The sequence below is a fragment of the Artemia franciscana genome, chromosome 4 (assembly GCF_032884065.1).
Source record: "Artemia franciscana chromosome 4, ASM3288406v1, whole genome shotgun sequence".
NCBI classification, from domain to species: Eukaryota; Metazoa; Arthropoda; class Branchiopoda; order Anostraca; family Artemiidae; genus Artemia; species Artemia franciscana.
Window position 1 is genome coordinate 44,204,230 of NC_088866.1, and position 20,318 is coordinate 44,224,547.

Sequence of the window (20,318 nt, forward strand, 5' to 3'; positions counted from 1 at the left end):
AATAAGCACAAGTTCTAGTTACGTGATTGACATAATTGGAATGGATCCTTTCTCTTTGGAGGAGCTGGGGGGGGGTGTTAATTTGGAAAAATAAGAAAAATTGAGGTATTTTTAACTTAAGAATGGGTCACCGGATCTTAATGAAATTTAATATTCAGAAGGAATTCATGTCTCAGAGCTCTTATTTCAAATGTCGACCAGATCTGTTGATATAGAGGGATTTGGAGGGGGAAATCTTGGAAAAAGCTTGGAGTTGAGGAATCGGGATGAAGCTTGGGGGATAGAATTAGTAAATGTCTTTGATGGGTGATTGACGTAACCGTACTGGATTCGCTCGCTTTGGGGGAGTTGGGGGGAAGGGCTCAGGGATTTTAGGGAGTTTGATGCTTCTGGGCGTGCTAGGACGATGAAAATTGGAAGGCGTGTCAGGGAGCTGCAAAAATTGACTTGATAAAGTCGTATTCCCAGATTTGACCATCTGGGGGCTAAAGGGAGAGGAAAAGCTAGAAAAAATGAGGTATTTTTAACTTACAAGTGGGTAATCGGATCTTAATGAATTTTGATATTTAGAAGGGCATCGTGACTCAGGGTTCTTATTTTAAATCCTGACCGGCATTAAGCCTCTGATTTTCCTTTTAAATCAATCTATTGATTCTTAGAATTTGGTTAGAGCTCATACCATATAAGTTCTTGACTCTTAGCTCTTCTTGCCTCGTCACAAGTGCCATATTAGCTCTTAGCTCTTGTTTTAAATTACAACACTTTGTTTCACAAGATCATATAGGCTGACATATGGGCTCATATGGGCTCCAACAGTGAGTCTAGCAACCCAAAAATTAAAATAATATTATTTGCGGATGGTTTTGTACTGGTCACTAGAACATAGCACTGTTTTCAGACGCAGCTGAATCTGATAGCGGAATATTGGAGATGAACAAATTGAAGGTGAATGTTGAATATTTGTTTATAAATCATATTTGTTTGTTTTGAGTTTCAGCTTCACTATATGAGGTTTAAATTATTTTGAATTATTATGCTTTGTCATTTGAAAAACTTGACATTCGCTTCCATGCAGATAAGAGAGAGGGATAGAAGGGAAATTTCTATTAAAAATTTAGAGGATTCTTTTTATATTTTTTAAACTGTCTGACTTTAAAAATTTTCAAACTTTTATCCGTAATGAGATTCAAATATTCTCAATCTTCTTCTAATAGTTCTATGATTTTTAGATTCTAATAATTCTGGGGTTTGCACCTATCTTTTCTTTTTTGCTGATTTTTGTCCAAACTTTTACATATGATGTCATATTGTCCGATCTGATAACTAAAAAAAAATTAAAAAAAACGTACGTAATGTCGATTTTGATCTTGTGTTATAAATAAATATTTTGGCAAGTAATATGGTAAGTGAATCGTTAAATAAGCACCAAAGTACACATTTAAGAGAAAAGAGATTTTAATGTGGTATATGCAAAAAGATATTTTCTTGCTCAGGTTATTTGAATATACACGAAATCATTCATAACGCTGAAAAGCCATTTAAATGTGGTGAAAGGAACAGAGCATTTTCATTTAAGTTGATCTTAAGTAATAACGAAGTAACGAGTTCTATAAATAAAACTGCTAGCTCATAGATTAGAATGTATATTTTTGTCAAACTAATCATTTTTATTGAGAAAAATATATTGATAAAGAATTATAACTGCCCTATGCAAGCTAATCCCAGATATAAATCAGAGCTTTAACTATGAAGACTTTCAGAAATCTGAATAAGAGCAGTGAAATACACAAAGGAGCGACTGCATGTATATTGATGAGTTTTCAGGTAATTTTCGCCATTTTTACCTTCAATAGACTTTTACCTTTGCAAGAATCCATAACTAAATGACACAAGCGTTTATATTGCAAAACAAAAAAAAAACACTTCTTTTTCTATATTTTTTTCTCGTTATTTTATAAACTATTTGATAATAGAAGGGCAGTAAAAAAAACCGTAAGATCTTCATAAATCTTAATATATCGTTTTTTCTTAATACATTTAATACATCATTAATATTCTCCGATTCTATTTTCTTCAAGTGTTAAAGCCATGTATCGACCAAGAATAATGTCACCAAGAGCATCTGATTACTTCGAGATATCATTTAACTGGGTTCTTTACTCTAAAGCAATGTCTTCAAATTCTCTATGGTCAGAGTAGTAGAATTTAAAAGCAAAGTCTCAAACCACCTTATTTAAATTGTCTCTAAAAATTATAGGCATGTAAAAAATTAACTCTATTAGCAAAAATTCTGGAAAACTAATTGAAGCTCCAATGAACACCCTAATCAGTGAAAATACGGCTCCATAAAGCAATAATAGTCTGTTAGTCAGTACAGCTAGAATGATGTAGTACAATGGTGTAATCTGTTGCTTGCAGACGAAATGACGTCATTATAAATCAAAACAATTTAGAAGGGGGAAAACATCATAGGAGCTCAAAAGTCATGACGCCATGTTTCCTATAAATATCACATATAGGAAAAAAGTGTTTTATATGCGTTTGAGTTACAGAAGGAATGGCCAGAAAAAAAAACCAGTTGATAGATTTTTAAGTTCATCCAGCTTGAGGATTGTCTCATTGAAAGAGAAGAAAGAAGAAGACACAGAAAGGCAAATGGTAAGCACAAGTTTAATTGAAGTAGTACGTGAGGGAGACCTGAAAAGGGCAAAGGAGCAAATCATCACTTGTGGCAACCTTTGTCTTGGCTTTGCTTAATAAAGAATTAAGAGAGCAACACTTTGGTTTTGTTTCTTTGCTATCGGTTAAAAGCTGAAGTTGTCAGCCTATCGAAGCTTTTAAAATGTTATATTCAAAGAAGAACACGATCAGTAGTCACATGATCAAAGGCTATTCCTCAGCGTTGGAAAAACAACAATAACAAAAGAATATCGAAAGAAGGGACTAAATTGACTTTGCAGCCAGTTGAACTTCATCCTTTTCAATCGTAGACATGGTGACGGATCAAGATTTGGAACAATCTTCTATATATATATATATATATATATATACATATATATATATATATATATATATATATATATATATATATATATATATATATATATATATATATATATATATATCTTCTATATATATATATATATATATATATATATATATATATATATATATATATATATATATATATATATATATATATATATATATATATATATATATATATATATATTATATATATATATATATATATATATATATATATATATATATATATATATATATATATATATACTAGCTGTTGGGGTGGCGCTTCGCGCCACCCCAACACCTAGTTGGTGGGGCGCTTCGCGCCCCCCAAGCCCCCCCGCGCGCGTAAGTCGTTACGCGCCATATTAGTATATATATATATATATATATATATATATATATATATATATATATATATATATATATATATATATATATATATATATATACTAGCTGTTGGGGTGGCGCTTCGCGCCACCCCAACACCTAGTTGGTGGGGCGCTTCGCGCCCCCCAAGCCCCCCCGCGCGCGTAAGTCGTTACGCGCCATATTAGTTACGCGCCATTGTAGTTGTGTCCCTGTGTCCCACCTGTGAATATAGATAGATTTATATATGTGTTTCAAACTACGTAAAAATTGCGAATATACAACATTCTTGGCTTTCCCATTGTCTGCCCATATACAAAGCCGTATGTACTAATAATGACGTCATATGCAAACGCTCTTTTTACAAACAAACAAACATGCATACACACAACTCGTTTTTATATAGATAGATAGATAGATAGATACAATACAAATTAACTACGTAAAACTTGTGAATATGCAACAGTCTTCGCTGTCCCATTGTCTGTGCGTATAAATAGAATTTCAGGTTTACCGACCCTCAAAGATGCAACATACAATTGTACATTGGTAAAGCAATCTGTATTAAGATCTATACCGCATTTTTCTAGTGATTGCCCTTGAGCTTTGTTGATGGTGGTTGCAAATGCTAATCGAATTGGGAATTGCAATCTTTTAAATTGAAAAAGCAGATCCGTTGGAATCATGGGAATAAGAACAGCCTCACCCTCATAAGGCCCTGTCAAGATTGTGGCCTCTATTAGGTTTTCCATTGTTTTTTTTACGGCAAGTCGCGTGCCATTGCAAAGCTTTGGTGGTTTGATATTTCTTAAAAGTATTATTGGTACGCCTATTTTTAGTTGTAGCACGTGTGGTGGAAACCCGGAAGGATCTATGGAATTTAAAAATTCAGATGGATAATTAACCGCTTCATTTGGTTCCAAAATACAATTTAACTGCGTAAAACTTGCGAATATACAACATTCTTCGCTGTCCAATTGTCGCTGCATATAAATAGATCGTCAGGTTTACCGACCCTCGAACATGCAACGTACAATTGTCCATAGGAAAAACAATCAGTATTAAGATCTATACTACATTTTTCTATTGATTGACCTTGAGCTTTGTTGATGGTGATTGCAAATGCTAATCGAATTGGGAATTGCAATCTTTTAAATTGAAAAGGCAGATCCGTTGGAATCATGGGAATGCGAGGAATAAGAACAGCCTCACCCTCAAAAGGCCCTGTCAAGATTGTGGCCTCTATTAGGTTTTCCATTGTTTTTTTTACGGCAAGTCGAGTGCCATTGCAAAGCTTTGGTGGGTTTATATTTCTTAAAAGTATTATTGGTACGCCTATTTTTAGTTGTAGCACGTGTGGTGGAAACCCTGAAAGATCTATGGAATTTAAAAATTCAGATGGATAATTAACCGCTTCATTTGGTTCCAAAACTGTGTCGACTGACTTGTAAAGGACTGCCTGGTCTCGAATCTTGGTCAAAACAATATTGTTGATTTCGTGGACGTCTATATTTTTGGGTGCGAGAATCGCTCTTTCACTTAGCCATTTATTATTTTTATAATTTTTTAGAATATTCGGAAATACTTTTTCAATCAATTCATTTTTGGACGTCACTAAATTACAGAAATCAGCAGGTAGTTGTATACGTCCTGAAATTGAGTCTACTGGGAGCTTTCCGTTTCCCATTGCCAGCAATTGATCTGAAAATGTTTGACCAGAGTCATCGTTTTGCAATCGGACACGCATATTTGTAGTTAATTTTAATGTTTTTACGTGTGCCCATAAATTAGAATTTTTCAGGCAACCATTCATTTCGTCTGCAGGAGTTGATCTAGGTATTATAGGTAATGTTTGCCTGAAATCTCCCGCAAGCAATATTAAGGTGCTGCAAAAGGGTTTCGACTTCCCTCGCAAATCTTTCAAGCATTGATCCAGAGCCTCGAGCGATTTTTTGTGTGCCATTGTGCACTCATCCCAAATAATAAGTTTGCATTGCTGCAATACTTTACCCATCCCAGATGATTTGGAAATATTGCACGTGGGAGTTTCTGTAGAATGCAAATTCAGAGGCAATTTCAAAGCGGAATGAGCAGTTCTTCCACCAGGCAGCAATGTTGCGGCTATTCCGGACGACGCAATTGCCAACGCTATATCATTTTTTGATCGAATTGATGCCAGAATCAGTTTTATCACAAACGTTTTACCAGTACCTCCTGGCGCATCCAAAAATCATGACGTCAGCCGACACAGAAACATGACGTCACCTGACAACTAATTTCATGACGTCAGCCGACACAGAAACATGACGTCACCTGATCCACAGACAGACAGACAACTTATTTTTATATATATAGATAGATATATATATCTATATATATAAAAATAAGTTGTCTGTGTGTGGATCTGTGTGTGGATCAGGTGACGTCATGTTTGTCCGCATATGACGTCTGAATTATTTCACACTAATACAAAAGAAGAAAAAAACTAAAAAAGGTAAAAACTACAAAAAAAACTAAAAAGAAAAAAAAAACTAAAAAAGCTAAAAAACTAAAAAAAACTAAAAAAAAGGTAAAAATCTAGTAACTAAAAAAAAAACTGAAAAAAATAAAAAAAGGCAAAAACTACAAAAAAAATAAAAACTAATAAAAAAACTAAAAAAGCTAAAAAACTAAAAAAACTAAAAAAAAACTAAAAAAAGGTAAAAAACTAAAAAAAACTAAAAACTAAAAAAGAAAAAAACTAAAAAAAAGGAAAATCCTGAAAAATAAAAGAGAAAAAGAAAACTAAAAAAATATGAATAAATATATATAAAAATAAGTTGTTTGTGGGTTATGTCTGTCTGTCTGTCTGTCGAGTGACGTCGTGTTTGTCCGCATATGACGTCTGAATTATTTCACACTAATACAAAAGAAGAAAAAAAACTAAAAAAGGTAAAAACTACAAAAAAAACTAAAAAGAAAAAAAACTAAAAAAGCTAAAAAACTAAAAAAAACTAAAAAAAGGTAAAAAACTAAAAACTAAAAAAAAATGAAAAAACTAAAAAAAGGCAAAAACTAAAAAAAAACTAAAAAATAATAAAAAAACTAAAAAAGCTAAAAAACTAAAAAAACTAAAAAAACTAAAAAAAGGTAAAAAACAAAAAAAAACTAAAAACTAAAAAAGAAAAAACTAAAAAAAGGAAAAAACTGAAAAATAAGAGAAAAAGAAAACTAAAAAAATATTAATAAATATAAAAAATATAAATATAAATATAATATAAATTAGCAATCAACAAAGCACCGAGACACAAATGACGACCGGGACACAGGGAGTATAAATGATGACCAGGACATAAGTAAAAAAAAAAAAACTAAAAAAACTAAAAAAATGGTAAAAACTACAAAAAAAATAAAAACTAATAAAAAAACTAAAAAATCTAAAAACCTAAATAAACTAAAAAAGAAAAAAAAAGAAAAAAGGAAAAAAATAGAGGAGAAAAACAAAACTAAAAAACGAATGTATATACAGACCGGGACACCGGGATACAAATGACGACCGGGACACAGGGAATATAAATGACGACCGGGACACAGGGACACAACTACAATGGGGACGCCGGGGGGCACAGGGGGATATAAATGACGACCGGGACACCGGGACACAAGGAATATAAATGACGCCCGGGACACTCAAAGAGAAATCACAGACTGGAACACCGGGACACAAATGACGACCGGGACACAGGGAATATAAATGACGACCGGGACACAGGGACATAACTACAAAGGGGACGCCGGGGTGCACAGGGGGATATATAAATGACGATGGCGACTCAGGGAATGGTCGATTAGCAATCACCATCAACAAAGCTCAAGGGCAATCATTAGAATCATGAGGTATAGATCTGAATACGGATTGTTTTCCCATAGACCATTATATGTTGCATGTTCAAGAGTCGGTAAACCTGACAATCTATTTATATGCACAGACAATGGGACAGCAAAGAATGTTGTATATTCGCAAGTTTTACGTAGTTAAAAACATATATATATATATATATATATATATATATATATATATATATATATATATATATATATATATATATATACTAGCTGTTGGGGTGGCGCTTCGCGCCACCCCAACACCTAGTTGGTGGGGGTGCTTCGCGCCCCCCCAAGCCCCCCCGCGCGCGTAAGTCGTTACGCGCCATAATAGTTACGCGCCATTGTAGTTGTGTCCCTATGTCCCACCTGTGAATATAGATAGATATATATATATATGGTTTTAACTACGTAAAACTTGCGAATATACAACATTCTTTGCTGTCCCATTGTCTTTGCATATAAATAGATTGTCAGGTTATCCCCCTGTTTCCCCCGGTGTCCCCGTTGTAGTTGTGTCCCTGTGTCCCGGTCGTCATTTATATTCCCTGTGTCCCGCGTCCCGGTCATCATTTGTATCCCGGTGTCCCGGTCTGTATATACATTCGTTTTTTAGTTTTGTTTTTCTCCTTTATTTTTTTCCTTTTTTTTTCTTTTTTAGTTTATTTAGATTTTTAGATTTTTTAGTTTTTTTATTAGTTTTTAGTTTTTTTTTCTTTTTAGTTTTTTTGTAGTTTTTACCTTCTTTTTAGTTTTGTTAATTTTTTTTTTTACTTGTGTCCTGGTCGTCATTTATACTCCCTGTGTCCCGGTGCTTTGTTGATTGCTAATCGAACATTCCTTTTGTCCTGGTCGCTTTCTCTTTGAGTGTCGTCATTTATTTTTTTCTTTTTTAGTTCTTTTAGTTTTTACCTTTTTTAGTTTTTTTTTAGTTTTTAGTTTTTTTAGTTTTTTACCTTTTTTTAGTTTTTTTAGTTTTTTAGCTTTTTTATTTTTTTTATTAGTTTTTAGTTTTTTTGTAGTTTTTGCCTTTTTTTTTAGTTTTTTGTCCTGGTCGCTTTCTCTTTGAGTGTCGTCATTTATTAGTTTTTTCCTTTTTTTTTTAGTTTTTTATTGGTTTTTACCTTTATTTTAGCTTATTTTTCAGTTTTTTCCTTTTTTTTAGTTTTTTTTTATTTTTTATTTTTTTTAGTTTTTTACCTTTTTTTAGTTTTTTTAGTTTTTTTAGTTTTTTAGCTTTTTTACTTTTTTTATTAGTTTTTAGTTTTTTTTTGTAGTTTTTGCCTTTTTTTAGTTTTTTCAGTTTTTTTTTTTAGTTTTTTATTGGTTTTTACCTTTATAGTTTTTTTAGTTTTTTAGCTTTTTTATTTTTTTTATTAGTTTTTAGTTTTTTTTTGTAGTTTTTGCCTTTTTTTAGTTTTTTCAGTTTTGACGTCACCTAATCCAGTTTTTTCAGGTGACGTCACCTGACACATCCATCCACACATCCATCCACACAGGTGTGGATCATCCATCCACGCTAGGTGTTGGGGTGGCGCGAAGCGCCACCCCAACAGCTAGTATATATATATAAATAAGTTGTCTGTGTGTCAAGTGACGTCACTGTCCGCATATGAGGTCTGAATTATTTCATCACATACCAATTCAAAAACGAATGTATTCAAGCTGAAGTAGCTCCGTTATATAACTACCTGTGTTGGCGCAGTAGGTTTGACCTTAGCGTGGTAATACGGGACCCAGAGATCGAACCATGCTGCAGGAATGCACCACAGGGCCGAAGCAGGGACCTTGGTAGTCAAGAGGCGTTGTTAATCCGATACAAATACAAATACAGTAGTTCAGTTGGTAAAGCGTTATGTTCCAGGTTCTAGGTCCGAGAGGTTCCAGGTTCGAACCTTGGCTTTAGCGTTAATACAAAAGAAGAAAAAAACTAAAAAAGATAAAAACTACAAAAAAAAACTAAAAAGAAAATACTAAAAAAAACTAAAAAGCTAAAAACTAAAAACTAAAAAACAAAAAAAAAAACTAAAAAAAAACTAAAAAAAATGTAAAAACTACAAAAAAACTAAAAAGAAAAAAAAAACTAAAAACTAATAAAAAAACTAAAAAAACTACACTTAAAAAGAAAAAAAACTAAGAAAAGGAAAAAAACTGACAAATAAAGGAGAAAAAGAAAACTAAAAAAAATGAAAATAAAAAAAAATAAAAAAGGTAAATGTATTCAAGCCGAAGTAGCTGAGTTGGTAAAGCGTTATGTTCCAGGTTCTAGGTCCGAGAGGTTCCAGGTTCGGACCTTGTTTTTAACATTAATACAAAAGAAGAAAAAAAACTAAAAAAGAAAAAAAACTAAAAAAAAACTAAACAACAGGTAAAAACTAAAAACTAAAAAATTAAAAAACTAAAAAAAGGTAAAAACAGCAAAAAACTAAAAAGAAAAAAACAACTAAAAACTAATAAAAAAACTGAAAACTGAAAAAGAAAAAAAAAGCTAAAAAAAGGAAAAAAGCCGAAAAATAAAGGAGAAAAAGAAAAAAAAAAAAAGAAAAATAACAAAAACTAAATAAGGTAAAAACTACAAAAAATAAAAAGAAAAAAGAAAAAAAAGAAAGAGCTAAAAACTAGGTAAAAACCAAAAAAAAAACAAAAAGAAAAAAAGGAAAAAAACAAAAAAAAATATTTCATCATATACCAATTCAAAAACGAAGGGACACAAATGACGACTGGGACGTGTGTGTCGACTGACGTCATGTTTGTGTGTCGACTGACATCATGTTTGTCGACTATAAATGACGACTGGGACACAACTACAACGGGGACGCCGGGGCATAGGGGGATATATAAATGACGATGGGGACACAGGGAATGTTTGATTAGCAATCACCATCAACAAAGCTCAAGGGCAATCATTAGAATAATGAGGTATAGATCTGAATACGGATTGTTTTTCTCATGGACAATTATATGTTGCATGTTCAAGAGTCGGGAAACCTGACAATCTGTTTATATGTACAGACAATGGGACAGCGAAGAATGTTGTATATTCGCAAGTTTTAAGTAGTTAAAAACATGTATAAATATATCTATCTATATTCACAGGTGGGACACAGGGACACAACTACAATGGCGTGTAACGACTTATGCAACGGGGAGGGGAATGGGGGCGCGAAGCGCCCCCACCAACTAGATGTTTTGGGGTGGCGCGAAGCGCCACCCCAACAGCCAGTATCTAATATAATCTAGTTGGTATTATAAAGCTATACGTAACTTTTCAGGATCAAAATACCATAGATAACACTATTAATTATTACGAAACTGCCTCGTTGTTTTACCTTATCGTTTGTACCCGTTGAGTACACACTTAATTCTAGGTTACAGTGAGTATGGGTAGGCTACACAAACAAGCAAAAGTTACAAACCCCTCTTCACTAAAGATGATTGTAGCCTAAGAGACGATTATTACTTACAAGTCCTCTACATGTCTTACCACTGAAGCCAACTCGGTCTTCTCATCAAATACACTGAAAACAAATGATAGGTACACCAAATAGCAAAATTTGCAAATCCCTCACTGTCGAAGATGATTATGAGCTAACAGCTGACCTTTCATCACAAGTCCCCTACATGTCTCACAATTGGTATCGGCTTATTTTTGGTGTCACTGTGTACCCTACTACTGAAGTTGTCAACCCCTTGAAACTTTCAAACTGGTATATCTCAGGAAGGAATTTTTGTATAGAAAAATGGATGACATATACTTCGATCAGCTCATCAAGAGCTATCGATTGAAGTCGAAAAACATTATGTCTGTCTTAGTTCAAAAGTTGATTTTTTTTTGGCGAAGGCCAACTTTCTAACGTCACCACTTAGAGAGGAGCAAAGGATAAGCTCCAATTCCTTTAGCAATGACAGAACTTATAAAGTTTAAGAGGTACATCTGATAAAATTTCTCTACCTCAATCCCAAGTCCGAAAAAACAAATGATACACCTAGTGAAAATCACGGCAGCACTTTCGGACCCGTGGACAATGCCACTTTTTTGCTTCTGTAAAGTTTTTTATTTATCACTCAAAGTAGATATATTGGTTGTGGGGCCACGTTACTGCCGCATATATTTAACACTTATAGATTTTAGTCCATCTTCAATTTGAAACTGGTGCCTGCCTGCTAGAACGGAGCTTTCCACTCGTAAGCAGAAACATGGTTTGATTAGACAAAAGCTTGGCTCCACAAGTTCAGATACTCCTCTCTGACATAGGCTACATAATTCCACTACACTTCACACACCATAGGCTCTGGCTCGTGAACAAGCAAAAACCATCCTTTTTGGCCCCAGGCAAGAGTTCTGCGGAGCTATCCAAAATGTAATGCCATATTCATCAATCCGGCCTGAGGTCCACACTTTCCGTAAAAACCGCATAGTTTAGACTCTTACCCGTTTCCAGGAATAAGCCGACATCGGCGGCATAGAAAAAGAAAAACGGGAGAAAACCAAAGTGTTGCTCCCGCAACACAAAATTTTGATTGAAAATGTTAAAATCGATGTTTCAAAGAGAAGATACAGACTTCTGAAAAAATATAACAGGACAGCAGCAGATCTAGGGGAAGCATTGATCTTCTCCCCCCCCCCTGCAAAGATTTTTGTCATATCCTCATTTTTTTATTTTTTACAACCTTTTAATAAACTTGTCAATTCAGTCAATTATTGGTGCCCTTATCAAATTGCCCCTCCCCCATCCATCCTGAGATTATGCTGTAGATGTCCCTTTGCAACGGGACTCTCCGGATGGGAGAAGGAAAGTAAGACAAGGTTTGTTTTTAAGGTGGCTGAGGTAAGATAAACTTGTTGGAATCTGGTTTGTTTTGGTGAAGAAGGCTTGGATTTACCCCCTCCCCCTCACTTCAACTTTATTATCTTTAGGAAATCATCTCTTTACATCTCAATAGACTAGCTTTTCTGGTCTTAATTCTCCAGCACAGATCAGATTGGTTTTGATCAGGGGTTGGCCTAAAGGAGCTTTTCAGGGGTTAGACACTCAATTTTGAAAGGCTAGACTCACAGAAGAATACTTCTTACCATAATTAGAAACCTTGGCTTCAATTTAGTTGTCAAAAAAATGTTATCCTCACAAATGATTAATTTTTGCAAAGTTTCTAGGTTTAAAAACGAGAAATTGGAAAATGAGTACGTCATCTCCTCTTTTGTGCATTATGCTCTATGTACTACTCTTTTTTCCTGCAGAATAATCAGTGTTGAACTTATCATACAATTCATTTTTTTTTCAAATCTTTAAATCTCTGTGTATTTTTCCGTATTACAAAAATATAATTATCAGTTTACATTTGAAATTTCATCCCTAGAGACACGAAAAAACAGGGTTCCCAATTGACCCATTTCATAAAAGGTGCAATTTTCTCAACCCAAGAAAATCATTCTGATATTAAAGTTCCATATCTACGGTAATAAAATAAAAATGAGGCTCTTATACATGCCAAAAAGTGAATTGTTTTCATCAGGGATATGAGAAATTTTAAAGGAGCTGTTACTCGCCAAAATTTGGAGCAGGGAAACAATTAACTGAGAGTAGAAGAGATTGTAAGCAATTAGATACTGTAGTTTTTTATTTGAAAGTCCCTTTTCGTTGATCCAAGACATGTACGTCTTACCATGTAATGCTTGGTCATATGAAAAACTTGACATTCGCTTCCATGCAGATAAAAGAGAGGGATAGAGGGGAGAATTATTGAAAAAGTAGAGGATTCTTTTTAGGTTTTTTAAACTCTGGGTGTGTTCCAGGGACTTACTGTAGTAACCGAATGGTTACTATTTCCGTTCCTAACGGGAAAATGGTTACTGCCCAACCCGCTGGGAACGAGAATAGTTACTGCCGGCAGTAACCGCAGTAAGTGATTTTCTTACCGTGCTCAAAAGAATGGTTAGCGCAGTAAGTACATAATTCACCTTCTTCAATAAAAATCTCATTCAACAAAAAATAAATATGGACAAGAATGAAGTAATGGAATATCAAGTTATTTGCTTGGAAGAAGGTGGGACGGTGATTTTGCAAAAGAAAGAGGGATCTGAGCCAAGTTAGTAAATCACCATATTTTGGGATCAACATTAAAGGACACCCTGAGTAGTAGGCTATCTATTAGCAAGTAGGTTAAATCAATGAAAAACTTATTATTTAATTTAAAGATTTCCATGTTTTCTGGTATATCCAGGTATAATTATTACCTTAAATTGCCATTTGGAATCATTCTAAGGATTGACTTCTTCCAGGTAACATTGAGGCTCCATTAAATTGCCACATGGGAGCATTCTAAGCATTGACTTCTTTTAGGCTCTGTAAACAGGCCTAGGTGAAGTATTAAAGATAAGTTGAGGATTTATGGGCTGCCAAATCATTATTCTGAGACTGTCTTTAATCCTATTGAAGAAGTAGGCTAGGGTAGACTATTCAGAGTCTATTCCAAAGGATGGTAATTTTATCCAGTAAAATTCTAGTTGATTGACTTCTTGCTATCACTGAAAGGGGTTAGGTTAGGAAAATGAAACTTTCAGGGATGGGTCTACTGGCTAAAGTATGTCCTGGGAAGGTATTTCAAAGTACACATCTCTACTCATTCTTGCTCTAGAGGGCCCTGATCTTTGATGACCTTCAAAAATATATATAGCTGAAGTTACATGTTTCCCATTGATTCTGCCAATCTATCCCTCAACCTTTAACTCCCTGTTAATTGAAGCAACTGTGACAAAGCAAGAATGGGGGAAAAGGTAACAGGTGACAGAATACATTGGAACTACATCATTTTGGCTACATATTTGTACATTAGGCAGGTTGGAGGTAAATTATAGTATAGAGACGCATGCTTATCCCTTTGGTATGTAGGCTAAGTAGAAGGTCACTTGTACCTGATGCTGTCCGTGTTGTTTCTAGTTGAATGGGAAACATCCAAACAAAGTTTCCTTTGAAAAGGAAAGGTGAGATTGCTCAAAAGTAAGATTGAATTTGTCAAAGCTTGGAGGTTTGCCCCTTCAGTCTGTTTAAAGGAAAATGGCTTCATAATTGAAGCTTTGTTCATTTCAATCTTAAGGGTGACCTATATTTGTGACAATTAATTAAATGGTTGTAAAGGGATACGTTTGTTTATTCATTTGTCTTCTTTGTTTTCTAACAGTTTTTATTTAATCTTTAAATTGATATCCATTTCTTACAAATTTTTATTGATACCAGAGGTTCATTTGCAAGTTTTCACCTACTTTGTAATCCCTGGTCTCACAATTACATTTAAATTTACTGAAACTAGGAAACATAGAGCTACTATCTATTTAAAGAAAATCAATGGATATAAGTAGGTTTTATTGTATTTAAGCCCTAGGGCCTCGGCAATTAAAGACAAATTAAAGAAGATTAACTTTAAAATACTGGACATTAAATAAGCATGATAGTCACAAAGAAAAACAAATAACAAAATTATACTTCTGTGTCCAGTTGCCAACCTGAGCAACAGTCATAAATTTTTTTAATCTTGCAGAACATTCACCCCAATTACATTCACAAGCTATCTCTCATGACCCACACTCTTGTCCATACATCCATATTTCAGGGAAATAGAAGGACCATCATACTGGTATTCATCATTTTTACTTATATTTAATGGGTTTGAAAGAAAGTTTCTATGGCTAAGTCAGTAGGCCAGTAAAGGACCTGGTGGTCCTTTAGCCAGGTAGTGCAATAGGAAGCTAGGGACCAGCCAGCCTATGCTCTTGCATGCCCTTCCTCCTTACTGTCCCTAGATTTCCATCTGTACTCATTTAAAGTTGGGCCAGTTATAGCTGAGGATAGTTATATCACCAACCCCTATCCAAAACAAAATAAACTGACAATGCCAGGAATTAAACCTGTACCCCTTGGCAAAGCATTCCAGCCCAGAGCGCCTACCACTTAGCAAGGAACACAAATTTGACCAGAGAACAATAATAATTTAAAAAAAAGTAGAACATTGAAAAAAAACTTGCTATAGTTGTCCCACTACTATCCTGTAAATGCTATAGGCCCATTTTATTTAGACAAATCAATTTAAGACAGGTATCAACAAAACTCCATCAGGGATTGTATATGCTTAAGATACAATCAAGCTATTTGAATGCTTAGTTTTGTGATATTCTAGTCTTGAAATAATAAAAAAGAGAATAAGTATATGATCTATTTATTTTTCACCAGCTCATTTGAGCAAAATCATTTGTGACAGCCAAATGCCCATGGTTGGCTTAGAACCTCTCTAAATGCTCTGAAACAGAAGGAATACAAAAATTATACTAATCAGCATTAAACTGTCCCTTAAATTTAAACACGTGCATTTAATTCGAAAATGACGCTACTGCTAGTCAGCTTACTGTGCCGTTCCCACTGGCTCTACTGCAGTTAGAAATGGGCAGTTACCGCGCAGTAACTGCAGTTACTGAAAAACCGTCAGCTGGAACACACCCTCTATCTCACTTTAGAAATTTTAAAACTTTTATCTGTAATGAGATTCCAATATTCTCAATCTTCTTCTAATAATCATATGATTTGTAGGTTCTAATAATTCTATGGTTTGCATTTATCTTTTCTTTTTTTTAATTTTTGTCCAAACTTTTACATATAATGTCATATTTTCCAATATGACAATTAAAAAATTTTAAAAAATGTACATAATGTCAATTTTGATCTTGTGTATTAAATGAATATTTTGGCTAGTGATATGGTAAGTGAATAGTTAAATAAGCACCAAAGTGCACATTTAGAATGATTTGAATGTGGTATATGCAAGCAGATATAATCTTACTCAGGTTTCTTGAATATACATAAAATCATTCATAACGCTGAAAAGCCATTTTTATGTGGGGAATGGAACAGAGCATTTTCATTTAAGTTGACCTTAAGTAATAACGGACCAACCAGTTCTAGAACAAAAAAACTGATAGTTCATAGATTAGAATGTATACTTTTGTCAAACTAATCCTTTTTATTGACAAAAATATATTGATAAAGAATTATAACTGCCCTATACAAGCTAATCTCTGATATAAATCAGAGCTTTAACAATTAAGACTTTCAGAAATCTGAATAAGAGCCTTGAAATACACAAAGGAGCGATTGCATGTATATGGATGAGTTTTCAGGAAATTTTCTCCATTTTTACTTTCAATAGAGACCTTTGCAAGAATCCATAACTAAAAGACACAAGCGTTCATATTGCAAAAAACCACTTCTTTTTGTATATTTTTTCCTCATTATTAAGTTTTTTAAGCAATTAAGACACCTTAAACTATTTGATTATGGAAGGATAGTAAAAAAACAAAAAAACAATGAGATCTTTATAAATATTAATATATCGATTTTTCTTTTATAAGTATTTGCATTTTATAATGCATATAATTTTTCAAATTATATGCATTTGAAAAATTTGCTCTATTAGCAGAGATTCTGGAAAACTAATTTAAGCTCCAATGACCACCCTAATCTATGAAAATATGGCTGCATAAAGCAATAATATTCTGTTGGTCAGTGCAGTGAGATTGATGTAGTACAATGGTGTAATCTGTTACTTGCAGACGAAATGACGTCATTTTGAGTCAAAACAATTTAGAAGGGGGAAAACATCATAGGAGCTCAAAAGTCATGACATCATGTTTCCTATAAATATCACAGATAGGAACAAAGTGTTTTATATGCGTTTGAGTTACTGAAGGAAATGTTAAAAAAAAAACAGTTGATAGATTCTTACGTTCATCCAGCTTGAAGAATGTCCATTTTCTAAAAAGAGCAAAGGAGCTAATCATCACTTTTGGGCTATCTTACTCAAAAGAATGGTCAGATGGACATGCATTACTTTGTGAAGCTTTGATCAATAATCATATAGCTATTGCTAAATTACTTTTACATCACGACTGTAAAGAATTTTGAAACGTGTGCTGATACACCACTTCATTTGGCAGTTGTTTGTGGTGATATAGAAGTCATTAAGATGATTTTGGATAAAGGTGCTAGAATTAATGCAAAAAACAGACAAAAAGGTGGTATAAGTCCACTTGATTTAGCAGTTTCTACAAGATGCAAACAAATTGTTGATTGTCTTTTGAAACATGGGGCTGATATTGATATAAAAAAAATGATGGTAAAAGTCCACTTCATTTAGCAGCTTCTAGTGGACACACACAAATTGTTGATTGTTTGTTGAAGCATGGGTCTGATAGTGATGTGAAAAACAATGATGGTACAAGTCCACTTCATTTAGCAGCTTATAGAGGACACACACAAATTGTTGATTGTCTTTTGAAACACGGGGCTAATATTGACGAAAGAGAAAAAGATGGTACAAGTCCACTTCATTTAGCAGCTTCTAGTGGACACACACAAATTGTTGATTGTTTGTTGAAGCATGGGGCTGATAGTGATGCAAAAAATAATGATGGTACAAGTCCACTTCATTTAGCAGCTTATAGAGGACACACACAAATTGTTGATTGTCTTTTGAAACATGGGGCTAATATTGACGAAAGAGAAAAAGATGGTACAAGTCCACTTCATTTAGCAGCTTCTAGTGGACACACACAAATTGTTCATTGTCTTTTGAAACATGGGGCTGATATTGATGGAAAAAAAAACGGTAGAAGTCCACTTCATTTAGTAGCTTCTAGAAGACGCAAACAAATGATTGAATGCCTTTTGAAGCACGGGGCTAATATTGACGAAAGAGAAAAAGATGGTACAAGTCTGCTTCATTTAGCAGCTTCTAGAGGACACACACAAATTGTTGTTTGTCTTTTGAAACATGGGGCTGATATTGATATAAAAAAAAATGATGGTACAAGTCCACTTCATTTAGCAGCTTCTAGAGGACGTAAACAAATTGTTGACTACCTTTTGAAGCACGGGGCTAATATTGACGAAAGAGAAAAAGATGGTACAAGTCCGCTTCATTTAGCAGCTTCTAGAGGACACACACAAATTGTTGATTGTCTTTTGAGGCATGGGGCTGATATTGATGTAAAAAGCAATGATGGTACAAGTCCACTTCATTTAGCAGCTTCTATAGGAAGCAAACAAATTGTTGACTACCTTTTGAACCACGGGGCTAATATCGACGAAAGAAAAAATGATGGTACAAGTCCACTTCATTTAGCAGCTTCTGGAGGACACACACAAATTGTTGACTGTCTTTTGAATCGTGGGGCTCCTGCTAATGTAAGAAAAAATAATGGTGCAAGCCCTCTTCATAGAGCTGCTTCAGCAGGATGCTCGCAAAGTGTGAAATTATTGCTCAACTTTGGTGCGAGAGTTAATTCTAAAGACGAAAATGAAAGAACAGCCCTTCATTACGCTTGTTCAAATGGGAGGTCTGAAGCTGTTGAACTGCTTATGGAGTTTGGATCTGACATAGATATTATTTGCAAAGAGGGTTTTGATTACGGTATTAAATGTGTACGTGCACTTAGAAAATTATAGTACACAGATATCAGATATCCTAGATATCTTAGATATACTAGAACTATTATTCACCACATAATTAAAATGAAAGCGGCAAATTTATATATATGTGAAGAGAATCAGCACTGTCTTTGATATATGAGATATCTTTTGAGTATCTACAATATTTCAGAGCTTGCTGATGAAAGTTTCAGTGATTTTCAGTTTCAATGCGTGAGAGAGCTAAATATTATGAAGAGAAAGAAAATTCCTGACTCCAACACATCATTTCATGGAATTTTAGTAAAAGGAGAAAGCTCGTTTGCAGCATTTGTGAGGAATAAAAATTCAATGGAGTTTTTGAAAACAACAAACTATGAAATGGAATTTCCAATATATGCTAGCATACTAAGAAGTCATTTCAGAAAGGGTATGAAAAGGAATGACTTAGTTGAACTGGCTTGTAGAAGGTTTAATTATATCTTTAAGAACTTAACCGAGTTGCCGTATGTATGTATTGACAAAATATTTAGCCATCTAAGCAATGAAGACTTGGAAAATTTGAAAGATGTATTTGAGCCTCATTGGGTTAGTTAAGGAGGAATGTAAAAATTTACAGCTCCTGTTATAAATTTATGGATATAGCAATTGAACTATTATTTTAAGAGTTTAGTGGCAATTTCTGAAAAGTATTTCTGTAAAATAAAGGGACCAATGAAATTGTAAAATCAGCATATACTGCAAATTAATGTAGTTGAAAAAAATTTCCTTAATAATCGATATTATGTTTGTTTAATCTTGTATTGCAAATTATAGTAAATCTAAATGTCTTTGAAATAAACTGTTTTCTTTTTACCTGGAAGTTAGTTTCATACAAGATTTATTCCAGGGCGATTTCGCCACCATTGTTTTATAATACCGTGGTTGCACCCCACAAAAAGGCTAGAATTAATTTTAGAGTTTTGAACTCTTCTATTTTACATTACACTGATGATATCCTGAACCTAAGCATAACTGAATCTGTTGAGGATACTTTTTCTTTGCTTAGTAGGGAAGATGCCAAAATTGGTCAAACCTGGTCAATGATGCTTACATTTATAAAATTAAAGAGGTAATTTATCATCTTGTATTAAGCATATCGGTCTCCCAATAGGGAAAAGTATAAAAACAACAAAGACTCTCCTTATCTCTCATCTAAGCGAGAAACGTAGAAAAGTGTTTGGTATGCTAGTTTGCTGTAAAACTTGCTACAGCAGGTGCATTCTTGCCAGTGCATACAACGCATTTGTGATCTCTCATGTCCTCGCATTGACTCCATTTTGGAATATTTTTATGGCTACTGATAAAAAGACTATTAGATCAGCATGTTTTTCTTTGTGAAATTTCTCTTTTACATACCCATCCCTTCAAGCTAGAAGCGAAAGACTAGTGACAGCCTATGGGTTGACTGAGTCACTAATAGGAGCTGAGCAGCGTTTCGGTAACTATTTTTCTTGGTTTGATAAGACAAACAGCCTTTAACCTGCTATGTGTTTGTAGAAATCTTTGAATCAATGCTTGGTAGAATAGTTTTATTTGTGAGTGATTTTTTGGTTTTTATTTTTT

The 20,318-nt window shown here is 33.9% G+C and overlaps 1 protein-coding gene across 1 annotated transcript; it reads left to right on the forward strand.

Moving 5' to 3' along the window:
• The first annotated feature begins 10,788 nt into the window (after positions 1 to 10,788).
• LOC136025775 (ankyrin repeat domain-containing protein 29-like) lies at positions 10,789 to 18,752 on the forward strand. Its single transcript, XM_065701762.1, has 2 exons — positions 10,789 to 10,895; positions 17,429 to 18,752. Exons 1-2 carry the CDS (start codon positions 10,789 to 10,791, stop codon positions 18,750 to 18,752), a joined length of 1,431 nt encoding a protein of 476 aa, XP_065557834.1.
• Positions 18,753 to 20,318: the final 1,566 nt, after the last annotated feature.